The sequence below is a fragment of the Pararge aegeria genome, chromosome 6 (assembly GCF_905163445.1).
Source record: "Pararge aegeria chromosome 6, ilParAegt1.1, whole genome shotgun sequence".
In the NCBI taxonomy this organism is placed as follows: Eukaryota; Metazoa; Arthropoda; class Insecta; order Lepidoptera; family Nymphalidae; genus Pararge; species Pararge aegeria.
This window is the reverse complement of record NC_053185.1, coordinates 17,531,367-17,552,247: the sequence shown is the minus strand read 5'-3', so window position 1 is coordinate 17,552,247 and position 20,881 is coordinate 17,531,367. Positions and strand designations below refer to the sequence as shown.

At 34.4% G+C, this 20,881-nt stretch overlaps 1 protein-coding gene across 2 annotated transcripts; it reads right to left on the bottom strand.

Moving 5' to 3' along the window:
• Window positions 1-350: 350 nt before the first annotated feature.
• LOC120624357 (ero1-like protein) lies at window positions 351-19,915 on the bottom strand. 2 transcript variants are annotated; one of them, XR_005658761.1, is made up of 3 exons: window positions 18,277-19,915; window positions 1,325-1,433; window positions 351-1,267 (listed from the first exon to the last, which is right to left on the bottom strand). XR_005658761.1 is itself a non-coding variant. In XM_039890845.1 (2 exons), exons 1-2 carry the CDS (start codon window positions 19,734-19,736, stop codon window positions 7,581-7,583), a joined length of 1,569 nt encoding a protein of 522 aa, XP_039746779.1. In that variant the 5' UTR covers window positions 19,737-19,915; the 3' UTR covers window positions 5,290-7,580. The 2 variants fall into 2 exon arrangements, 1 of the variants encoding a protein (XP_039746779.1); XM_039890845.1 differs by lacking the exons at window positions 351-1,267; window positions 1,325-1,433 and adding an exon at window positions 5,290-7,689.
• Window positions 19,916-20,881: the final 966 nt, after the last annotated feature.

The following is a 20,881-nucleotide window of genomic DNA, read 5'->3' as shown; positions in this document are numbered from 1 at the left end:
CTGTTCAATAGAAATATTTACGAAAATTGTACCGTGGTGGAATCGGCGTATAGACTGTGCCGAACACTTATTTAGTTCGCTTGGGAGCATTAGGATTCATTTTATTTAGATAGAACGCGGCGCGGACAGCGTTGGACAGCATTTTTTTTTCCACACAGACCGGAAGGTTGCTGCATACGCTGAACGCTCGGAGCCGACCGGCCGGATCACAGAGACAAGCGGAATCGGCGGGTTGCGCGAGCATGAAAGAGCATGCGAACGGAGCCGGTCGGTGGCTCGAGCGCAAAAGAGCACGAGCATGGAGCAGCCGAGGCTGCTTTCACACCGATCGTATTGGGAGCATCGCTTATTTCAATGTCTTAAGACCCTAATTTGCTCTGCTCTCCGCGCCGGTCTATCTCAACTAACCCTTATGCATCTAGGAGGCTAATTTCTCAAATGAGACTTTCATTTATTACGAATACGATAGAAATCAAGAACCAATCGTAATCATGCTTATATTCAATTCGCAATTCGCTGATTATGGAATTCAAATCCTAACTCCAAATTATTGTAACAGACGCCGACAATTATTGTTGTAGGTTCCTTCTTGTGAAAAATTACACCTGCCTAGGTGGCGTTACGCGATAGGTAAGAATCCTACAAATGAACGTGGTATCACACCGGTAATACTGATGCAGTTTATGTATGACTTCAACTGAGAGGACCTTTCAAATGTCAGAACGTGATGTATTTCAAGTTAAATGAAAGCCCATAATTAACTGTCTATGAGAGTCCATAATTAACTGAGAAAATACATAACGTTTACACTGGTTTTTACCGAGTCGCAGTACCTTTTAATTATATTGCTCTAATTTCGTAGTATTACACTATTAATTTAAAAAGAATTATAAATGCAGTTAAGTTATTAGTACTAAGTAGTTGCCCCATTTTCATAACACTATATCAAAACCTCAAAATCGGACACAAGTTCTACTTTATGGGCAAAATTTTACCCCATTATTGTAATTCTGTTAAATATGTAAAAGAAATAATGAAGTGACGTTCGTAACCATAAGTGCTGTACCTATAGTCTAAGAAATGAATTAAGAAGTCATTGATTGATAGATGACATAGATCTTAAAAATGAAGCTTACTTTGTACTCCGGAGTGCCGAAAGGAGGAGTTCGTAGGAGCGAAGGTACTGTATTTTCGCGGACAAATTAAGCCTTATTTTCATTTTCGTTTATGATATACTTATCATGGAATTCCGCAAAATAACTTATCTCTTAGCATCTCTAGGTATATAGGTACATGGTATACAGGTATACAGGTATATAGGTACATATATAGGTACTTACAGTTTAATGGTAACTAGTACTTTATTGAAATAACAGAGTCAGTTCTACACCACCTTTTCAAAATAAGGAAATACTTGCGCCTCTTCATGTGACCTGAAATCACCAAATAATTGTTTCATTATCATCATCATCACGACATACAACACAACAGACAACCGCACGGTGTGGCGCAGGAATACAAGGCTGACCCCCAAATGTCAAAGTCAAATATTTCTTTATTCAAATAGGCACACAGGTGGCATTTTTGATGCGTACATTACATGAAAAATATGACATAGAAATTCGTCAACTTAAAACTAAAGCTACGAGGGTTCCAAATGCGCCCAGGTCTAAGAAGAAGCCCACCACAAACTTAGCCGGTTGTTTTTTTTTGTTATCACCATCTCACATTGTCATTTAAAACTATCAAAGAAGCAACCTAGTTTAGAAATATGAATTGGGATAACAGCCAGGAGTAAGGAGAAGAAGATCATTATCATCATCCTCAGCAAATGTATGTCCCACTGCTGACCCCACGCCGGGTTGCTGACGGTCGGGAATCTCCCGAATTTTTGTATGTCCTCCCGACTCCCGACAAAGCAAACAATCTCCCGAACGAACAAACGAACGAAACTTGCAATCACACAAAAAAAATGACTAATACAAAAACAATAAACATGCTCATTCGGTTCTCATCTTATGTGTCACAAATACCTACTTTGTTTTTTTTTTCTTATATCTACAGTGCAATGCAAAAATATGTTTGTTTACTTAATATATTATGTATACTTAACATTAATTAAGTATACATAATATATAATATTGTATAACTAATATTAATTATCAACTTATTTTTTTATTTCTCCCGACCAAAGCCCTAAAGTCCCGAAAAATCGGTTATTAACCCCGACAACAGGAAGAATCTATCTGGCAACACTGCAAGGCATCCTCTCAAAGAATTTAGACCCTCGGAGCCTCTATTTATGTTTATATAAACGTGGCTAAAGTCGTAAGTTACCGCTTTGTCAAACTTCAACTGACAATACCTTTCAAATGGCACAGCGTAAAACACTTCATATAAGTTCCGACGTTATGCTACGTGTTTTAAATAAAGTCCTTATAACTGTGGTGTAGATTGATGGGACTTAACATGTTTAGTGAATTGTCTCTGAGAGGTATGGTAGTGTGGCCCTCGGCAAATTTTAAGTGTGTAGTTAACTGCAATCTCACCAGGTGGTAAGCGAGGATGCAGTCTAAGACAGTAACGGGCTAACCTGTAAGGGGGTATGAGAGCTTTATGAAAGCCATACCCCTACCCACTAATAGGTTAGCATGCGACATCGTATCAGAACTCTAATTGCATGGGGGCGCGTCTTCGTCGGTAGGATAGTAGGCTGGTAGCCAGCCACGGAGGTTGTCTTCATTAAGGTATTCCAGCGAACGGGAGCGAACGAAACGAAACGGCAAGTTATGTCTGTTTGAAGTGACTCTACCACCGGTTTGGAAGGCAGATTCTAGCGAGCAGCCGGCAAGAAACTCAGCAGTTGCTCTATTTAACATTTAAACAGTCTACATGGTGCTCATATAGGCCCATCACAGGCTTTAGGAAGCGTTTTTATATGTTTCCATCATTGTAACTCATATAAGAATGAGAGGTAATCATATCTTCCTTGAAATCTTACTAATCATATTAATATAAATGTAAAAGTGTGGATCAAAGTCAATCACGCAAAAACGGGTGAACGGATTTGGATGAAATTTGGCATACATGTAGCCTTTGACATGGAAAAGAACATAGGCTACCTTTTATCTCGATTCCTTAAGTAGTTCCCGAGGGTAAATTTAAAATTGTTTACAAGTTAAGGCGCGGGCAGACAACTTTTCAATTTGGTACGTCGTGTAGGACGTGTACTTTCTATACCGTTCTCTGAAATAGTTACCGTGGTAGGATGAAAAATTGTTAACGAGTGAAGCTTTAGACCTTATTCTGAAGTCCACGCAGACGATGTCGCGGGCAGAAGCTAGTACCCAATAACTACCAAAATTGGTCCCAAACCGGGAATCGAACCCAGGAACCCTCGTGACATACAGTGTGCTTATCGATAAACTGTCACTAGACCAACGGGACAGTTTATCGATAAGCAATTATGTAATAAACAAATTCCTTAGCTAAATTAAATATAAAAAAAATAGTGCTTTCCTTTTCCAGGGGCAACAAACCTAAAAACCGTATTTAAAATTTTCGTTCTATAATAAAAACTGAATCGCATGAAGCGGGCAACCATTTAGTCAGAAATACGGTTAAGAATAACAAATATATTACATGCTGAGTAAAACTACATAGATTATTAATAGTAAGTTTTTTCAAAACTCAGCGTCTTAAGTTTGAGAACCAAATTGGCACCAACAAACTGAGAATATTAGCACCGATGTTCATTTTAATTGTATTACGTTATTAACAAGCACAAAATGTTATTTTTAGCACCTAAACCGACACACACACAAACAAAGGCACACGCACGAAATAAAACTTCATCAGTACACGTAATATTTTATTTTTATCAAAATAATTAAAAACAGTACCTATCTTGTCATGACAATCGATAGAAAAAAGAAATCACAGAATCTCTTAATAAATACAGTAAATGTATTAAAATTTTACACCTGCACTTCCAATATTACTTAACTACATTTAAAGTTATTAAACTTTTAAACATTAAAATATATACAAAATAAAAACAAAGTAAAGTTTAATAAAATACAATAAAAATAAATAAAGATTTAGTAAAAAGTAATTCGTCGTAAGAAATAATTTAATTAAAGTACTAACCGAGTTATTATAATCCCATAATTTTAAGAGTATTAATGTGACAATTTTTAATTTTAGTTATTTTTAGACACTTTTGACCGATTTTTAAAGTACTATACCAAAAAATATACTAGAGTATTTTGTGACACAAATTATATTTTGAGTTACTATAGTACAGCTTTAGATGGTTATTTTTATACATACAGTATAATACCGCAAAAAATAACCTATAAAATAAATTTATAATAAACCATATTTTATAAAACGAATCATTTAAATAGTTTTTATAACAGATTAATAACATTCTTGATGATTCTCTTTAACATTTCAACAGCAAAATTAAATTTGTGAATGTTGAGATTAAATTTGTGAAGAGGGCTTTTACCATAATTGCAGTTACAAATGTGACTGTTATGGGTACGTATTTTAATGGCATAGAGAATTTTATAGAAATTGGATTTTTTAGGAATTAAAAGGAACAAATCCATGGACTGGACAAAGTTGGAAGAAGGTAAATAATTATACATATTTTAAATAGGAACAAAGACAATATTTGCGACACGACATTATCACGTTACATAATAATTTAATAACTGATAATACTGGTTCTCAAATTATGCTATTTTCAAATTGAATTAAAATATTTACATCGCCTTTATAATAAAGAGGTTAAAATAGAAAATTAGAATAACTGTGCGCTCAAGTTAAAAAACTGTGAAATTGATATACATTTAAAATAAATTCTATTGCACATTTAGTTATGGTATTCAAAATGTACATGACTAGAAATAAATTAAGTATTTTTATAAACCCAAATAAAATCGTAGATATGAAGAAAATTAAGTAAGTGGGTGTGTTACTCTAGTTCCCATTTTATGTATGTATGTTTGTAATAAACATAAATGTTTGAAACAGTTAACAGTCAAATAAGCTTGTTAATTTACGCACATTATTTTCTAAACTAAATATATATATACTAAATAATTCGCACCCTAATTTCAAAACTGTATCAACTCGAAACAACACTTTTTTTTCCACAAACTAGGAAAAACGTATTTTTATTTTTACAGGGTAAAAGAAAAATACCAGAAAGCTCACGACTTTGTAATTTCAATTATTAAAACTAAAGTTGTAAATTGTTGCTCCACGACTTTTCAAAATTCAGTATTAATTTATTAATAAAAAAAATAATAATTATGTGATTTCTGTAAATTGACATTACACTGTGAAACCAAATATATGTGATTCTACAACGTCGCGTAGTCGGATCAGTGACCCCACGTTAGAGTCGCGGTTCGCTCTCTGTTGCCGATGTTACATTACAGAGTAGTAACAAGTAGAGTGAGTAGAGTGTGTAAAATATTAAATATTTAATGTTTCACAAACTATCGAGCAAAAAAGGCTTAGAACTAAAGTTGTTAGTAGTTTTAATGTAAACTTTATGTTTTTTTTTATATAACCCTGTAATTATAAAATAAAAATGCCACCTAACTATATAAAATGTTTCTGATCATCCTATTCATCTACCCAAAGCAAAAGTCAGTGGTTATGTTCTCGTATTAGTATTAAGGAGACAAATCAGGCATCAGAAAACAAATTGATCCCAAAGTTTTTGAGTTGATTTAGTTTTAATATAACGGTGCATAAACAACGCTACATTGTGTCAAAAAATTAACGTGATCCATCTTATATACTTACACACAATTAACTGTATAATTTATTTTAAAAGTATCTACCTACATCCAATAATTAAGACAGTTTTGTTTTTAATAAGGCATATTTGTACTTAATTACCTAACGCTGGCTTTCCATAAAGTCTGTGCGATTGCAAGGTTGCGAAGTGATAGACGTATATGGAACCTTTTTAGGGACCGCTTTTTTATAGCAGGGCTTCCCAACCCTATTAAGCCAGCGGCGAACTTACAAGTTAAGAACTTTGTCATGGCGCCCGCGCCTAAACCTAGTTAGTTAAGTTAGAAAGAAAGCAGTCTGAAGTGGAGTGGTTTTTGATGCTTCAATATAGGTGTTGTACACGGTTTCTGTATGTTCTTAATTCTGTGAATACAACATATTCCGAAGACGATACAAATAAATTTTTCATCTTGGTTCAAGAAATTACAACTGAGGAAGATAATAAATTATTTGATGATGAAATTTTATAAGAAAGAAGACAAAAACCATATTACTTCTCATACCTTGTAGACTTATAATTCGTTTTTGCAAAGTTATTTCTACCATTGTTACTGCCAATAAGATTTAAAACCTTTTTTGAGAGTACGGCCTTAACTTAGCTTTCGAAAAAAGAACACATCTTTTCTCTCGCTCTCCTTGCTAACATCACACATTCTTTATAAAAAAAAGCCGCTTTTAAATTGCTTTAAACATACGAATACGATACACATAGTTTAAAGTTTCACATCTGGCAAATGTCATTTTTATAAAAGAGGGCGTCGGAAGTTATATGTGTTATATGTAAGTTTATATTACGAAATATCGATAGATAGATGTATATTAAAAGTATATATTACAATACTTCGCCATTATGCACGAAATGTTGTATAATTTTAGTATGAAAATCACTGGATGATTTTTAAAAAAAATTGTGATGTTTAACCTTACTACTTGAATTATATTATTTATATTATGTAACATGCACGTAAAATTTAATCTCTAACATTAAAATAAATATGTTTTTCACGTTACTAATGCAAAATATATCATGAGCATTATTGTAAATTTCACTACATATGAGCTATGATGATGACAGGAAAAAGGTTTTGTGACTTAAATAATACTAAAATAACCTGTTAACATGATTACCGGATTATGATGGAATGAGTGAATCGATAAACGTTCGTAAAGGTTTGTTATGAATTTACAAATTTATACATTTCTGAACGAATTTTCAATCCAATTTGTAAAGGGATAATGCAAAACACACGTTTAGTTATACTGAAAGAAATAATATAAATATTTTTTTAATTGGATTGAAATAACTATGCACGCCACACACCAAAATTCGTTGAAAATCCTTCAAATGAATATCGATAAGAAATTTAATATTACAATACATTATATTCTATTAGCGGTAAAGATTAAGGTTTTGTTTACGGGACTCCGTTTTGTAGGAAAATGATACACATAAAATGAACTCAAAAATTCAAGAGCATGTGATTAACGCTATCTGATTGGCTAATTACTGCCATTTCTACACCTCGCTGCTTCTCTCTTCTTTGGAGTTTCCTTCGAGTTATGACTTTCGTATCTTGACATAGCAACAAAAGATTTTTGAGACTTAAGTAAGACATGCTTTTTGTGACGTAACAAGTGCTGTAAGTTTTTACGTCACAAGTCTTACGATTTTAATATTGCTAAGAGTCCTTGTCTCATATTCTTACAAAACAGAATATATGCTCAGGATGAGGTAAAAACAAAACCTGAACTCATTTAAGTTAACTCCAAATCCGAGCTTTAGATCCTGCTGCAGAACATCTTACTTTCCTCGGATCGACATCTTGACTCCCGCCGAATATGTTCTTCTGATGGGTTTCAGTGTGCGTGCTGTTGGAATATTGAATGTTTAGTCACCACATTGATACATTCCGCCCAAGCCATTCATGAAAGCAATCGCAAGATTTTTTTATGTGATATAAACTAAAATGTATTTTTTTTTTTGTAGAAATCAAATTTCAATATATTATATATAAATAAATAAATATACTACGACAATACACACATCGCCTTCTAGCCCCAAAGTAAGCATAGCTTGTGTTATGGGTACTGAGATAACTGATGAATAATCATATGAATAATATACATAAATACTTATAATATAAAGATAAACACCCAGACACTGAAAAACATTCATGTTCACCACACAAAAAATGTCCAGTTGTGGGAATCGAACCCACGGCCTTGGCTCAGAAAGCAGGGTCGCTGCCCACTGCGCCAATCGGCCGTCAATTATATAGTCGCTTGTCTGATTGTGTAAACAATCCAAAGTTTTGCGATAGCAGAAATCGCGGTTGTTTGGCTTTCATTTTTATAAGCCAAACACCTCATCAGATCAGATCAGAGTAATATGTGATTTAAATGGTCCCGCCATTTCGGAATGAACCCCTTTCAAGCAAAAAAAAAAAGTGTGTGCGTTTAACCTTTACGCGCGATTGAAGTAAAACTTTTATTAATATTTATTTATGAAAGAGTAAACTGTTCCTGGGACTCTTGCCATTTCATTTAATATTGACTATTTCATTTTAGATTTTGTATATTTTAAAAATGTTCCATTTGTTAAATAGATTAATTGAAGGTTAGATCAGCACATGTCAATATAACCTTGTCATTGAATATTATAGAATGTCGCAATCGTCAGCAAATTAATATTAATAATTTATTTATTACAAAAGTAATGCATGTACGTATAATCTTCCTATTTATAGGAAGTCTGTTAAAAATGAATAGTTATGAATAACCGAATCACCCGGGGAAAGATTTTGCATGCAACGCCTTAGATTTTAAGAAAATCCACGTGATATTTGAGTATTTTGCCAACGCACTGTACTTAGCAATGTTTTAACCGTGTTACCAGTACATTGGCATATGCAAAAAATTATATACGCATAGGTAGAAAAAAAAAAATTTACGAACCATGCGAGTGGCCACCTGGCCAGTGGAAAACCGTCGCCTATAAACAAAGCAACACAGCGCAGGGCATGCAAAGTACCAGTGCTATACCTAAGTTCCTAAAGTTAGAAATAAGGCGAGAAAACAAAAACAAATATTCGAGGTCATTAGGTCGAGCCATTTTCGAGTGTTTGAGAGACATTTGTACTTACATATAAATGTACTTACTTTCTGCACATTATATAAATACACATAACTTCCCTAACAATGAGAAAGAAGGGTTCAGGCTTTAGTTCACCACACTGGCCAAGTGCGGATTGGTGGACTTCACACACCTTTGAGAACATTATGCAAAACTCTCAGGCGCTATGTTTTCCTTTACCGAAAAGGAAAACATAGCGCCTGAGAGTAACAACGTATACTAACAACGTTGTATAGTGTTGGGTAGCTATACAACGTGCAACCGAATAACGAAATAATGTTAAAGGATTCATAAGTATATTTCATAAGGAATCACCCTGTAAAAATATTACGGCCTACGGTATTATTATATTATATATTATATTATTATTATTATTATTTGACGGCCCATTGGCGCAGTTTGCAGCAACCCTGCTTTCTGAGCCCAGGGCCGTGGGTTCGATTCCCACAACTGGAAAATGTTTGTGTGATGAGCATGAATGTTTGTCAGTGTCTGGGTATTTATATGTTTATTCTAAGTATTTATGTATATTATTCATAAAAATATTCATCAGTCGTCTTAGTACCCATAACACAAGCTACGCTTACTTTGGGGCTAGATGGCGGTGTGTGTATTGTCGTATATTTATTTATTATTTATTTATTTATTATTTATTAATTCAAAAGAAGCATATTTATTTTTCCATACAGACAAATTTAAAACATTATGACAACCCCAGTGATAAAAGATCGACACGTGTATTAGCACCTACGCTACACAGTTTTCATTTACACGTTGTATATATATATTATATATATTTGATCATGTAAAAAGCACATAATTTAGAAAAGGCTCGATGCTGTATTACTCACTATTTAGTTATTTAGATATTCAAAATTTTCAAGCTAGCTAAATTCGTCCTATACGTCACCCTTTCGTAAATGTCCATTTATGTCCTACGTGTTAACAACAGATAAATAAGCAAGTCACATAGTATGAATCAAACTATCGCTGCGTCCTACGTGCAACAAGAAACGTATGCAACAAATTGGAACAACGATCCTATCAGTTTCCTCGAGTCCAAAGAATCCAGGCAGAGCTTTCAAAACCCGTCAGCATCTTTAAGTTAAGGGGTTAGAACTATTACCCTTATGTTAAGTTTTTATTGCCATCATCTTACTGCAATGGAAAATCTTATTTAAACGCAATTACAAACGTATATAATAGGTTGGGGGAAAAAGTCTTTTCGCATTATAATATGTATGAACTTGTAACAAAATCTCTTTGGCTATGCTATTTGTCAGATACAAATATATGTCAGATTTGCATATTGCATATGGATTGTCTAATTTTTGTAAATATATTTATTGACATATTAAATTAAATATAAAATACGTTTCATCAAATAACCATCTCGGTGAAGGTTATATCGGGATCTTAGGCTAAGTGGTTTACTCAAAAACTTATATCTAAGCTATTGGGTATCTTATACGCATCATCTTGGACGTAAGGTTTACTCTACATAAATCTTTCGGTACCAGAAAAAACTTTTTTATAAATTTAAAATGCTTATAAAACCACCACGCTGGCCAAGTGCAGACTGGTGGTCCGTCAATTATTGCTTTAAAAAAACACGTGGTTAGTGTTTTTTGTAAAGCAATAATAAACAAACAGGGCGTCTCAATGCAGCGTATCTGACATAACTCACGCACAGTCCGAAAAGATGTAAGTCAGAGAACCGTCGAAAATGTTAATTAACGTTCGATTGTTTTATGACACTATTATAAGACGGTATCGATTTATCGTGAGTTATTATCGTACATGATTAACTCTAAGTGATAACGGTATAAGGGTATTAATAAATAAAACGATTATATGCTTTATATAATAACAGATAATATTTATTTAATGCATGCCAGTGCTATTGCAATCAAATTCGCGTTAATGAGATGAAGAAATGTCTATAATGTGCATTCATAAAGAAACGATGGAATTCGTCATATTAACCTTTTTTTATTCCTTTACAAGTTAGCTCTGGCGGAAGGCCGATTGGCGCAGTGGACAGCGACCCTGCTCTCTGAGTCCAAGGTTTGATTCCCACAAATGCAAAATGTTTGTGAGATGAACATGACTATTTTTTAGTGTCTGGATGTTTATATATACATTTAAACTCATTAAAATAATTATCAGTCATCTTAGTACTCAAAACACAAGCTTATTTTTTTTTATATAGCTCTTGATTGCACTCTGGTCGTAAGCGATGATGCAGTCTAAGGGTAGAATGGTAGTAATGTATATGGTAGTGATTTTCTAACTTAGTGCTTTATTTGAACGCGTACAAAAAAATAAGATTAACGCCAAAGAGGTACGTGCTTACATAGGTACCTACACTACGTCACAGAAGAGTTTTTTTTTTTATTTAAATAAGATTCGGTACGTCTAGTAAAATTTTATGGGAATATGATAAGATCTTCAGATATAAAAGACACAACTCCCCCTCCACATCTGCTATACGTACCTAATTTATAATGAGAAAAAAAGTAACATGCACCTAGCAAGTTAGTTTTTTCTCGACTGCACAAAAAAAAAGTCTTACATTTTCTGGGTTCTCACTGACTGAATGACTCAGTCACTAACTGGCTGACTGCCTAACTGCCTGACTGACTGACTGCCTCACTGCCTGACTCAATGACTCACTTACTGATAGACTGACCGACTGACTCACTGATCTGCTGACTGATGAATCACTGACTGACTGCTGACTGATGAATCACTGTCTGATTACTTATCTATGTAATTGAGTAGTATGTAAGTTTATAATAGCATAAATATATATCACATATATCTATCATAGTATATATAAATTTATGTTGGTATTTGTGTAGTTAATATGTAAATGTAGTATGTATGTTCATGTAAGTTTATATTACATTTCTTTTTTTTTGTAACTTACTTTATGCACCATCCATTTTCCACTCTTTTATCGGCTTCGTACGCTCAGGTTGCCTTTAAAAGATCACTTTTAGTGATAAGGCCGCCTTTGCACCCTAGCACTAAGTACTATTACTGTTTTCCTTGTATTTTCCTTTTTTTTTGTTGTGTTGCAATAAAGTTTTTCTATTCTATTCTATTCTATTCTGACTGACTGACTGCTGGCTGATTGACTCACTCACTGACTGTCTGACTGACTGACTCACTGACTGACTGACTCACTGACTGACTGACTGACTGACTGGCCAGATGACTGATTGACTCACTGACTGACTGACTGATTGACAGACTGACTGATTGACTGACTGATTGACTGACTGATTGACTGACTGACTGATTGTCTCACTGACTGGCTCAGTGACTGTCAGAAAGACAGACGGACAGACAGACCGACAGACATAAGGTCGTACATAGTAAGTTCGGTACACGCATGGTAGTTTTTTTTTCTTTTATATACTCGTACTTCTTATTATCTTCTTTGTATTTTTCCTTAAATACGAAATCTTCCATGTGTTTTCTTAGTAAATTATTTATAGTTGCATACGTTTCTAGTCGCACGTAGGACGCAACTATGGTTTGATTCATTCTCGGTGACTTGTTTATCTAACTGTTGTTCACACTTAGGACTTACGTGGACTTTTACGAACGGATGACGTAATCGAACAATTTGCATCATAATAAAACAATAATTCAAAGATAACTCTTGTTGAATTTGTATAAGGTGCTGTAGACTTTTTTTATTACACTACGAGTTAGCCATTGATTACAATTTCACCTTATGGTAAGTGATGATGCACCATCACATCTGTTAGGAGTATGGCAGTTATATTAAGCCTAAACCCCTAATCGGTTTCTACGCGCCCCCTCTTAGAATGCTCAATCGCTTGGCGGCAAGTCTTAGTCGGTTGACGACAAGTCTTAGTCGCTTGACTACCTCGTTAGTCCAGTGAGTAGCATTTCCGACAGGAGAACACGAGGTTCTAGGTGCGATTACCGTACGATTTAAATATATATAGTCCGTGAAGTAATTATATAATATTTCGATTTTCATTTACACGTTGTATAAGTAGATAAATATGTAAAAGAATAACAAAAGTAAATTTTGTTTGAACACATGTATCGCAGTTAAACACGGACTATAGACCAACTAAAGAACAAGCTAAGTTAATTTGTTTTATCAGTTGTGTTTTTTACATACTGTTTTTAATAATGTTTTTTGTTTTCGGCATTTTAACGAATGCCAGGCATCTTGTCTCTGGTCACAGCATTGTTAAGCAAGAAAAATTGTTACCTTTCTGTTTTTTTTGTAATTTTATAAATACAAGAACTTAGTTAACTAACTTTATTAAGATACATACAAAAGTTAACGAAGATAACTATTATATGTATCTTAATCGTTAAATCTATAGTTATTTGTTTTTACTTTTGGTATTTCCTTACTTGTTTTTTGTCTACACCCTAACCTTATCCTGTAACTTTTCTCTTGTTTCTGTGATACAATGCCTGCTAGAGATCGCTTGTTAGCGTTAAGCCTGCGTATCGTAGCTGCCTAATATTTGTGATTGGTAGCGGGCTGCTATATTAACCTACCAGGTTCAACTCCAACAACTCAACATTGTGAAAGGAGACCCGTGTTCTGTAGTGAGCCGGTGATGGATTGATATGATGATGCAAAGAAATGTCGATCTCTTGCTCTGTGAAAAGACAAAACAAATCAGTCATACGTTAACCGTACATTTTTCCTGTATGAAAAGACTATAATTTATCTATCTTTGTGCCAAATTTCATCCATATCCGTTCAGCCGTGATGCAGTACTAAACACCAATCCATTCAAGATTTAGCATTTTAAATATTGGTATAGATTGACTTTGTTATTAAAAAAAAATTAAAATTAAAAATTCATTTATTTATGATCAGATTACATTGGATCAATAACAATAGAGACGATGGCGACAGGAAAAGTTTAAAACTGCGTTCCAGCCGCCGCGCCCACCTCCGAAACTAAAGCTATTATTATATTATGTTCTAAACCAAGTTGTTGTATAAATAAAGTATACAGTTAGTTCAGCATGCAAGAAACATAATAATTGTTGTGTGTATGTGTGCATGTGTGTGCATGTGTATATGTGTGTGTGAGTGTGTATGCTTGTTTTGAGTTGGAGTGATAATGCGAGCGTGTGCATGTGTATAAGTCGAAAGAGTATGAAAATAAACATTATTTAACTACTAATAGCAGTTTTTCAGTCTCTTCGTAAGAGAGTGACTGAAGCCATTTGGAACATTTTTCTTTACAAATGTGAGTTGTGAGGGGAAGTATGTTTAATAATTTGTTAACTCTGTTGTACAGTAGACAACTTAAGAAAGGATAATGCCGTTTGGAAATTGCAGTACGAACAGACTTATATGTAGCCGCCAAATCCGTTCTTCGTTTTGTTTTAATAATTGGATCGTAGGGAACTTCGGGGTGTTTTCGTAAAATGGTACATAAAATAAACAGTTGTCGCACTGTCAGGACCTTAGTGTTTGCATAGAGCTCACAAGTTGGAAAAAGGATGGGTTTATTACACATGACTTTTAAAACTAATCTTTGAGCCCTTTCAAGTCTCAACATTGAAGTTGTCCCGGAGCCGCCCCAACAGGTTATGCAGTAGGATAAAATTGACTGAGCTAGGGAAAAATAAACAATTTTTAAGGAACTCATGTCAAGCACATTTCTCAAGCGCTTGAAAACAAAAATGAGTTTTCTCAGTCGAGATACTAGAGAATCGATCTGGTGGTACCATGTCATGGAACCATCCATAATCACACCGAGATACTTTGTGCTTAGTGAACGCTCTAGTAGTGGACAGTTACAGACACTATCAAGACTGGGACAATGGTGAGCTCGAATATTAAAAGATGAAGGTGCTTGTGAGGTTGAGGAAGAAGCAAAGGTAATGAATTTTGTTTTGGAAATGTTGAGAGTAAGCAAATTTAGTTTCAACCAATTCAAGACTGATTTCATGCAAGATTCCGAAAATTTGTGGGTTTCTTCCCAGGTTTTTCCATATACAAGGAGTACTGTATCATCCGCGTATGTGATAATCTTACAGTTGGGGAGAGGTAGGCAACACAACTCATTTATATATATGAGAAACAATGTAGGGCCAAGGACACTTCCCTGTGGAACGCCGTAGTCAATTGAGGACTCGTTGCTAAGGAAATTACCTATCTTGACGTATTGGGTACGCCGTGTTAAATAACTCTTAAAAACTTTAAAAGCCAGACCCCTGATACCTATTTTCTCGAGTTTAATAAGCAGCTTTGGGATGGAGACGGTGTCAAAGGCTTTGGAAAGGTCAAGATAAATAGCAACAGATTTTAATTTATTGTCGATATTGTTCAAAATATTTTCAGTGAGTTTCGAAACTGCGTCTTCCGTTGATTTGCCGCTGCGGAAACCAAATTGGTGGTCTGATAATATGCCGTTTCGATTGATGTAACTTAGCAGCCTCTTGTTCAGTATTTTTTCAAATATCTTGGACAGAGATGTTAGTACCGAAATTGGTCTATAGTTTGTGACACTGCCTCTATCTCCGCATTTGTAAATAGGGTGCACAAATATGCCGAGACGCCCGGCAAATATCACGCAATTTTTTGGTCCATTTAATCTAGATTGTACATGCTTAAGATTTAATCTTAAATGCGATTAAGATCATTCACTAATTCGTTCGAAAGAAAATAATTTTATTCATACTTCGACGTTATACATCTACTGAATGTCAAACCACCATATTTGTTTTATACCATTTGTTTTTTTCTTTTTACAATAACAATCCAACGCGTTTACGTAAGAAATCCACATTTTGAAAATCTCACGAGGGGGTTGAATAAAATCTCACGACATCTCACCAGGGGGGAAAGGGAGGGACAGAAAATTTAAAAAAACACCTCACGTTATTTATGGACGCCCCCTTATAAGCAACGTAAATTCTGTCGGCTTGTAGTGACTCTACCAGCGCGTTCGAAAGGCAGACTCTGCCGAGAAGAAACTGGCATATAACTTCTAATATAATACTAAATCATTTTTATATCTTGTTGGATATTAAAGCGGAACTTATCCGTAATAAAACAGCTACATTGCCAGCGCTAGTTTGATGTAGGAACTGCAGATGGTTTGATTTGCCAAAAATTTTATTATTTATCGTTATGTATTATCAATAACAAAGTCAATCTATACCAATATTTAAAATGCTAAATCTTGAATGGATTGGTGTTTAGTACTGCATCACGGCTGAACGGATATGGATGAAATTTGGCACAAAGATAGATAAATTATAGTCTTTTCATACAGGAAAAATGTACGGTTAACGTATGACTGATTTGTTTTGTCTTTTCACAGAGCAAGAGATCGACATTTCTTTGCATCATCATATCAATCCATCACCGGCTCACTACAGAACACGGGTCTCCTTTCACAATGTTGAGTTGTTGGAGTTGAACCTGGTAGGTTAATATAGCAGCCCGCTACCATCTTAGTAAGACAACCAAGCAATAGGTCAGAGAGCAGTCAAAGGCTAACTTGTAGTGTAATAAAAAATAAATCATCGGCGGCCGACTGGCGCAGTGGGCAGCGACCCTGCTTTCCAAGTCCAAGGCCGTGGGTTCGTTTCCCAATACTAGAAAATGTTTGTGTGATCTGTATATTATAAGTATTTATGTATATTATTCATAAAAATATTCATCAGTCATCGTAGTACCCATAACACAAGCTACGCTTACTTTGGGGCTCGGTGGCGATGTGTGTATCGTCGTAGAATATTTATTTATTTTATTATTATTTAAATCATCGGCGGCCGACTGGCGCAGTGGGCAGCGACCCTGCTTTCTGAGTCCAAGGCCGTGGGTTCGATGGTGTTTATATGTACAGTATAAGTTTTTGTGTATATTATTTATAAAAATATATCTTAGTACCCATAACACAAGCAACGCTTACTTTGGGGCTAGGTGGCGTTGTGTGCTTTATTGACTGGGATATCCAGTAGGAATTTCCAAATAGTATCATTTAATACATATAAGCTGGGATAAATAGCAGTGGCATATTTAGGTAGGTAATTAAAATACCTATCATCAACAGCTTCAAAACCACAAATTATCAATTTAGTTACTTAACAGTCTTAATTTCATGATAATGACACACATTATTTTACACTTAGGTATTGTAGTTATTAATATCATTTACTTAATAGGTATACCTGTTTGTATATTAGTGGAAATTCTATTTCCGGAATATAACATTTTTATCGTAATAACAATATTTGCAGTTTTATACAGAAACTAGCAGTTATCACATAACCAGGTTTTAAAAAGATTTCTGTTGTTTTATATATATTTGCTGATCCATGCATGTGGTGAACCAAGGAAGGGTGTTTATGAAGCCCACAAGATACACCTTCAAAAACACCTTTTAGAATGCCGTTAAAATAGTCATCTTTTGGTGATTAGATTATATTGATGGAGTATATTTTTTGTAAATATATTTTTAGCAGTCTTAAATATCTGCAATTATTATTATAATTAAATTTATCAAATGTTTAAACATTAATTGTTATTTTTATACCTGTAAGTCTAGCTCTATAATATACCTGTAGTTCTATAATCCCCCCTCCCAATAAATTCAAATACTTACCCATTCTGTAAGTTGAGTAGTTGTTTTCGGGTTAAATTGCCTAAGCCTAGGTTCTTAATATTTGCAAGTATTTAAAAAATTGCGGGTAAATTATTTTTATTGACTATTTATTATTTTTGGTACAGTAAACATGTGGATTCATCATGGTGAACTTGTCACAAAAACAAGAAATCATTGGCTAGCCAATCGTTAACTAAATGTCTGTATTGCATGCAAAGTTAGTTTAATTGTTAGTAACAGTTTCCAGCTAGCATTAAACCACAAAAGCCTGTCACCATCATAAATCAGAATACCGACATCTATGACACAATAGAAAGTTAGTTACTATTTCATCAAGCAAGCATATACACATAGGCAATTATGTAGCATTGGGCAAACAATAATATTTTCTAGATTAAACAAAATATTTTCTGTCAATTTTAAAGTTGTAAACATAAAAACCCAGAAATATCTATGTAGCAATAAGGCAACCAAATTGTACCCTTTTGCTCTATGTTTTGTATGTTTATATCTCTGTAACTACTTTTTCTTTGGTCTACAATAATAGTGTATTCATTCAACCCAGATCTTACTTATAGGCATAATTTTCAAATATTTCTGTTTTATCAAAGTTATTCTAGCTTTGACCATACCCAAAATTGCCTGTGTTTCCACAAATATACCTAAAAAATTGCAGTGTCTTACCTAAGCATATTTCTGAAGTTTTCCAATTCTCGTATACTGTTAGACAACCTTGCAAAGGCATTAAACAATGCTACTATCTCTGTCCTTTGCAACCTCTTGTGGGACTTATGTTTCAGCATCAATCTTCCCTGTTCTGGGTCCCCTTCAAAACTGTCCCATTGGCCTGAGAAGAGAATTTTCAATGCTGTCCCAAGCCCTTGTGTTTGCAGCTTCCCCCAAAGCTTGCATTTATCACAGCCAACGCAATCCATTATACGTGATATATTCAAGAAATGCTCACGGAACTCTTGTTTTAATTTAGTAGCCTGATTCCCAACAATAAACATGGAAGACTCGTTAAAGTGGTCAGGGAAACTGTAAATTACTCCCAACATATTACGTATTGCATCTCTAGTTTCTTCATCTTCCACTGGGTTACCAGTGAAGTAATCTTCACGTTCTAAATAAGGCCCTGCTTTAGCTAATGCTCGCATTTCTAACAAATAAACAAAGTATAAATTCTTAAGCCAATTTGAACCTTCACCAAATGTAAGGGATGGATCAAAACGACGTTGGAATTCATCCAAATTAGATCCCCATTCACCTTCAGGTGGTGCTGCAAAACCTAACTTTTTTTCAGATAACAAATACTTTGAACACAAATGGATATTAATACTAGAATGTAATCCAGATATAGCTCTGTAGAAAACTCTTTTTTCTAAGCACATGTTACTCAAATCAGAGCTTAAGACATATGGAAATGATTCATAGGGATTTGTTTTAACACGGAAACAGTTTTCTTGGTAGATACTTCTCCATATTCTGTGAGCGGAAGGACCTTTGTAACCTGTGTATCTTTCGGGATTTAGAGACAAATCCACATACTCTGCGTCTGCATCCTTGTCGTCACATTCACAGAAATTTCCTATCGAATCGTCGTATGCTTTCCATTTGGCGATTTCATATTGGCTCGCAGCACTTAGGGTCATGTTTAAATAGCCCAAAGCAGGATCATGGTCGGTATCTGATTTACAAGGAGACTGAGCGTTCTCTGTGTATTTAAGAGCCGGTGACATCTCTTCGTAATCGTTGTCGTAACCATTCTCAAAACCAGGCACGCTTTCTTTTGAACAAGTTTTTATGTGACAATGTTTCATAGCACACCGGCTGTCGTCTGCCCAAAACGGGCATTCTTTTTTTAAATTAACCTTGTAGAAGCGAAAATAGTCTTTTCCAACTACGCTCTGAATCCTGGGGAATATCTTTACATTGTTAAAGTAGTCGATAGTGTCTACGTTACATGAACAGTCTCCTAGAGCGCCGTGTAGTTGCTCGAAGCAAGCGTTGCTATCACACGCAGCGGTTTCGTACAGTTCCGTGTTGTAACCAACAGCTTGAACTATCGCAAGAGCGAAAATTATAAACACAACACAGTAATTCCTAGATGACATTTTCGAAAGTTCAATAATTATTCTTTGCATTTTATCAATTAAACGTGTACCTCCCCCGCGGTAGCTTTACATACATTTAAAATAATTTGAGCTTCATCAGATCCGACACAATTGTAAATACCACTCCGAAATTATTGGAAAGACGAATAAAAAAGCAAAAATTACGTGCACTCACGAACGTCCGCACATTTCATTTTGGTAATTTCCAAACTGACATGTACTTTTATTGGTACCACCATCACAAGGTAGAGGTCGCTTGACGACCTATGGTATGTCAAAGTCTTAGTGACTTTTTAAAGAATTTCTGAACGTTACGTAATTGGTGCACTAAAACTATAGAATATAAATTAATTTATTATTTTTGTGTGTTTTCTTTTCGTTCCTTTGTAATTTGTATTGGATATAACTAATATTCGGAGTGAAATAAGCGATTTGTTTACCAACTATTTCATTTTGGATTGACCTTACTAAACATGACGTGCACCAATCGAATTCTTACACAAATAGCGGGAAATTTAAAACTTTAAAGTACCTACAATACAACACCTTTTCACGAAACATCTTTTATCGCGATTGCTAAATGTAGTTCGTTTAATTTTGTCGTGGAATGACTAGTTAAAAATGCCCAAAATAATAGTAAGTAAGTATTTGTATCCTATTGAAAATAGCGTATATAAAACGCAAGATATTTAACGAAATCAGTGTAGCGAGCGTACCCACTTATTTACTTGGAGTAGAGTTAAATTCAAATTCAAATTTATTAAGCAATTTTGCTGTCGATCAACAGTTTATAATAAATATACATTTTGTCAAATATAATCTGTAGTTAATCTAAATAATAAAATAGTTTTCTTTTCTGATTTTATAAACGGGAAAGATTTGTATTTTGTATTTTTGTATCCATTAAACAATTGCCTTACCAACCAATAGACAATTAGATTATCGGGAAGCAAGGCTATAATTTTTTAGAAATAAGAGATCCTTACGATTTTTTTCATTACAGTTCCCAAAACCACGGGACAGTGTGACAAGTTTGTAGGATGTTGGGAACTACGTTGCCCTTATGGTAAAAGAGCCAACCTAATTTAAATAATATATAAAAAAAAATTATGATATTATAATTATATCATCATAATCCTGAAGAATCGAACCCAGTTAACCCGTAGTTTAACATG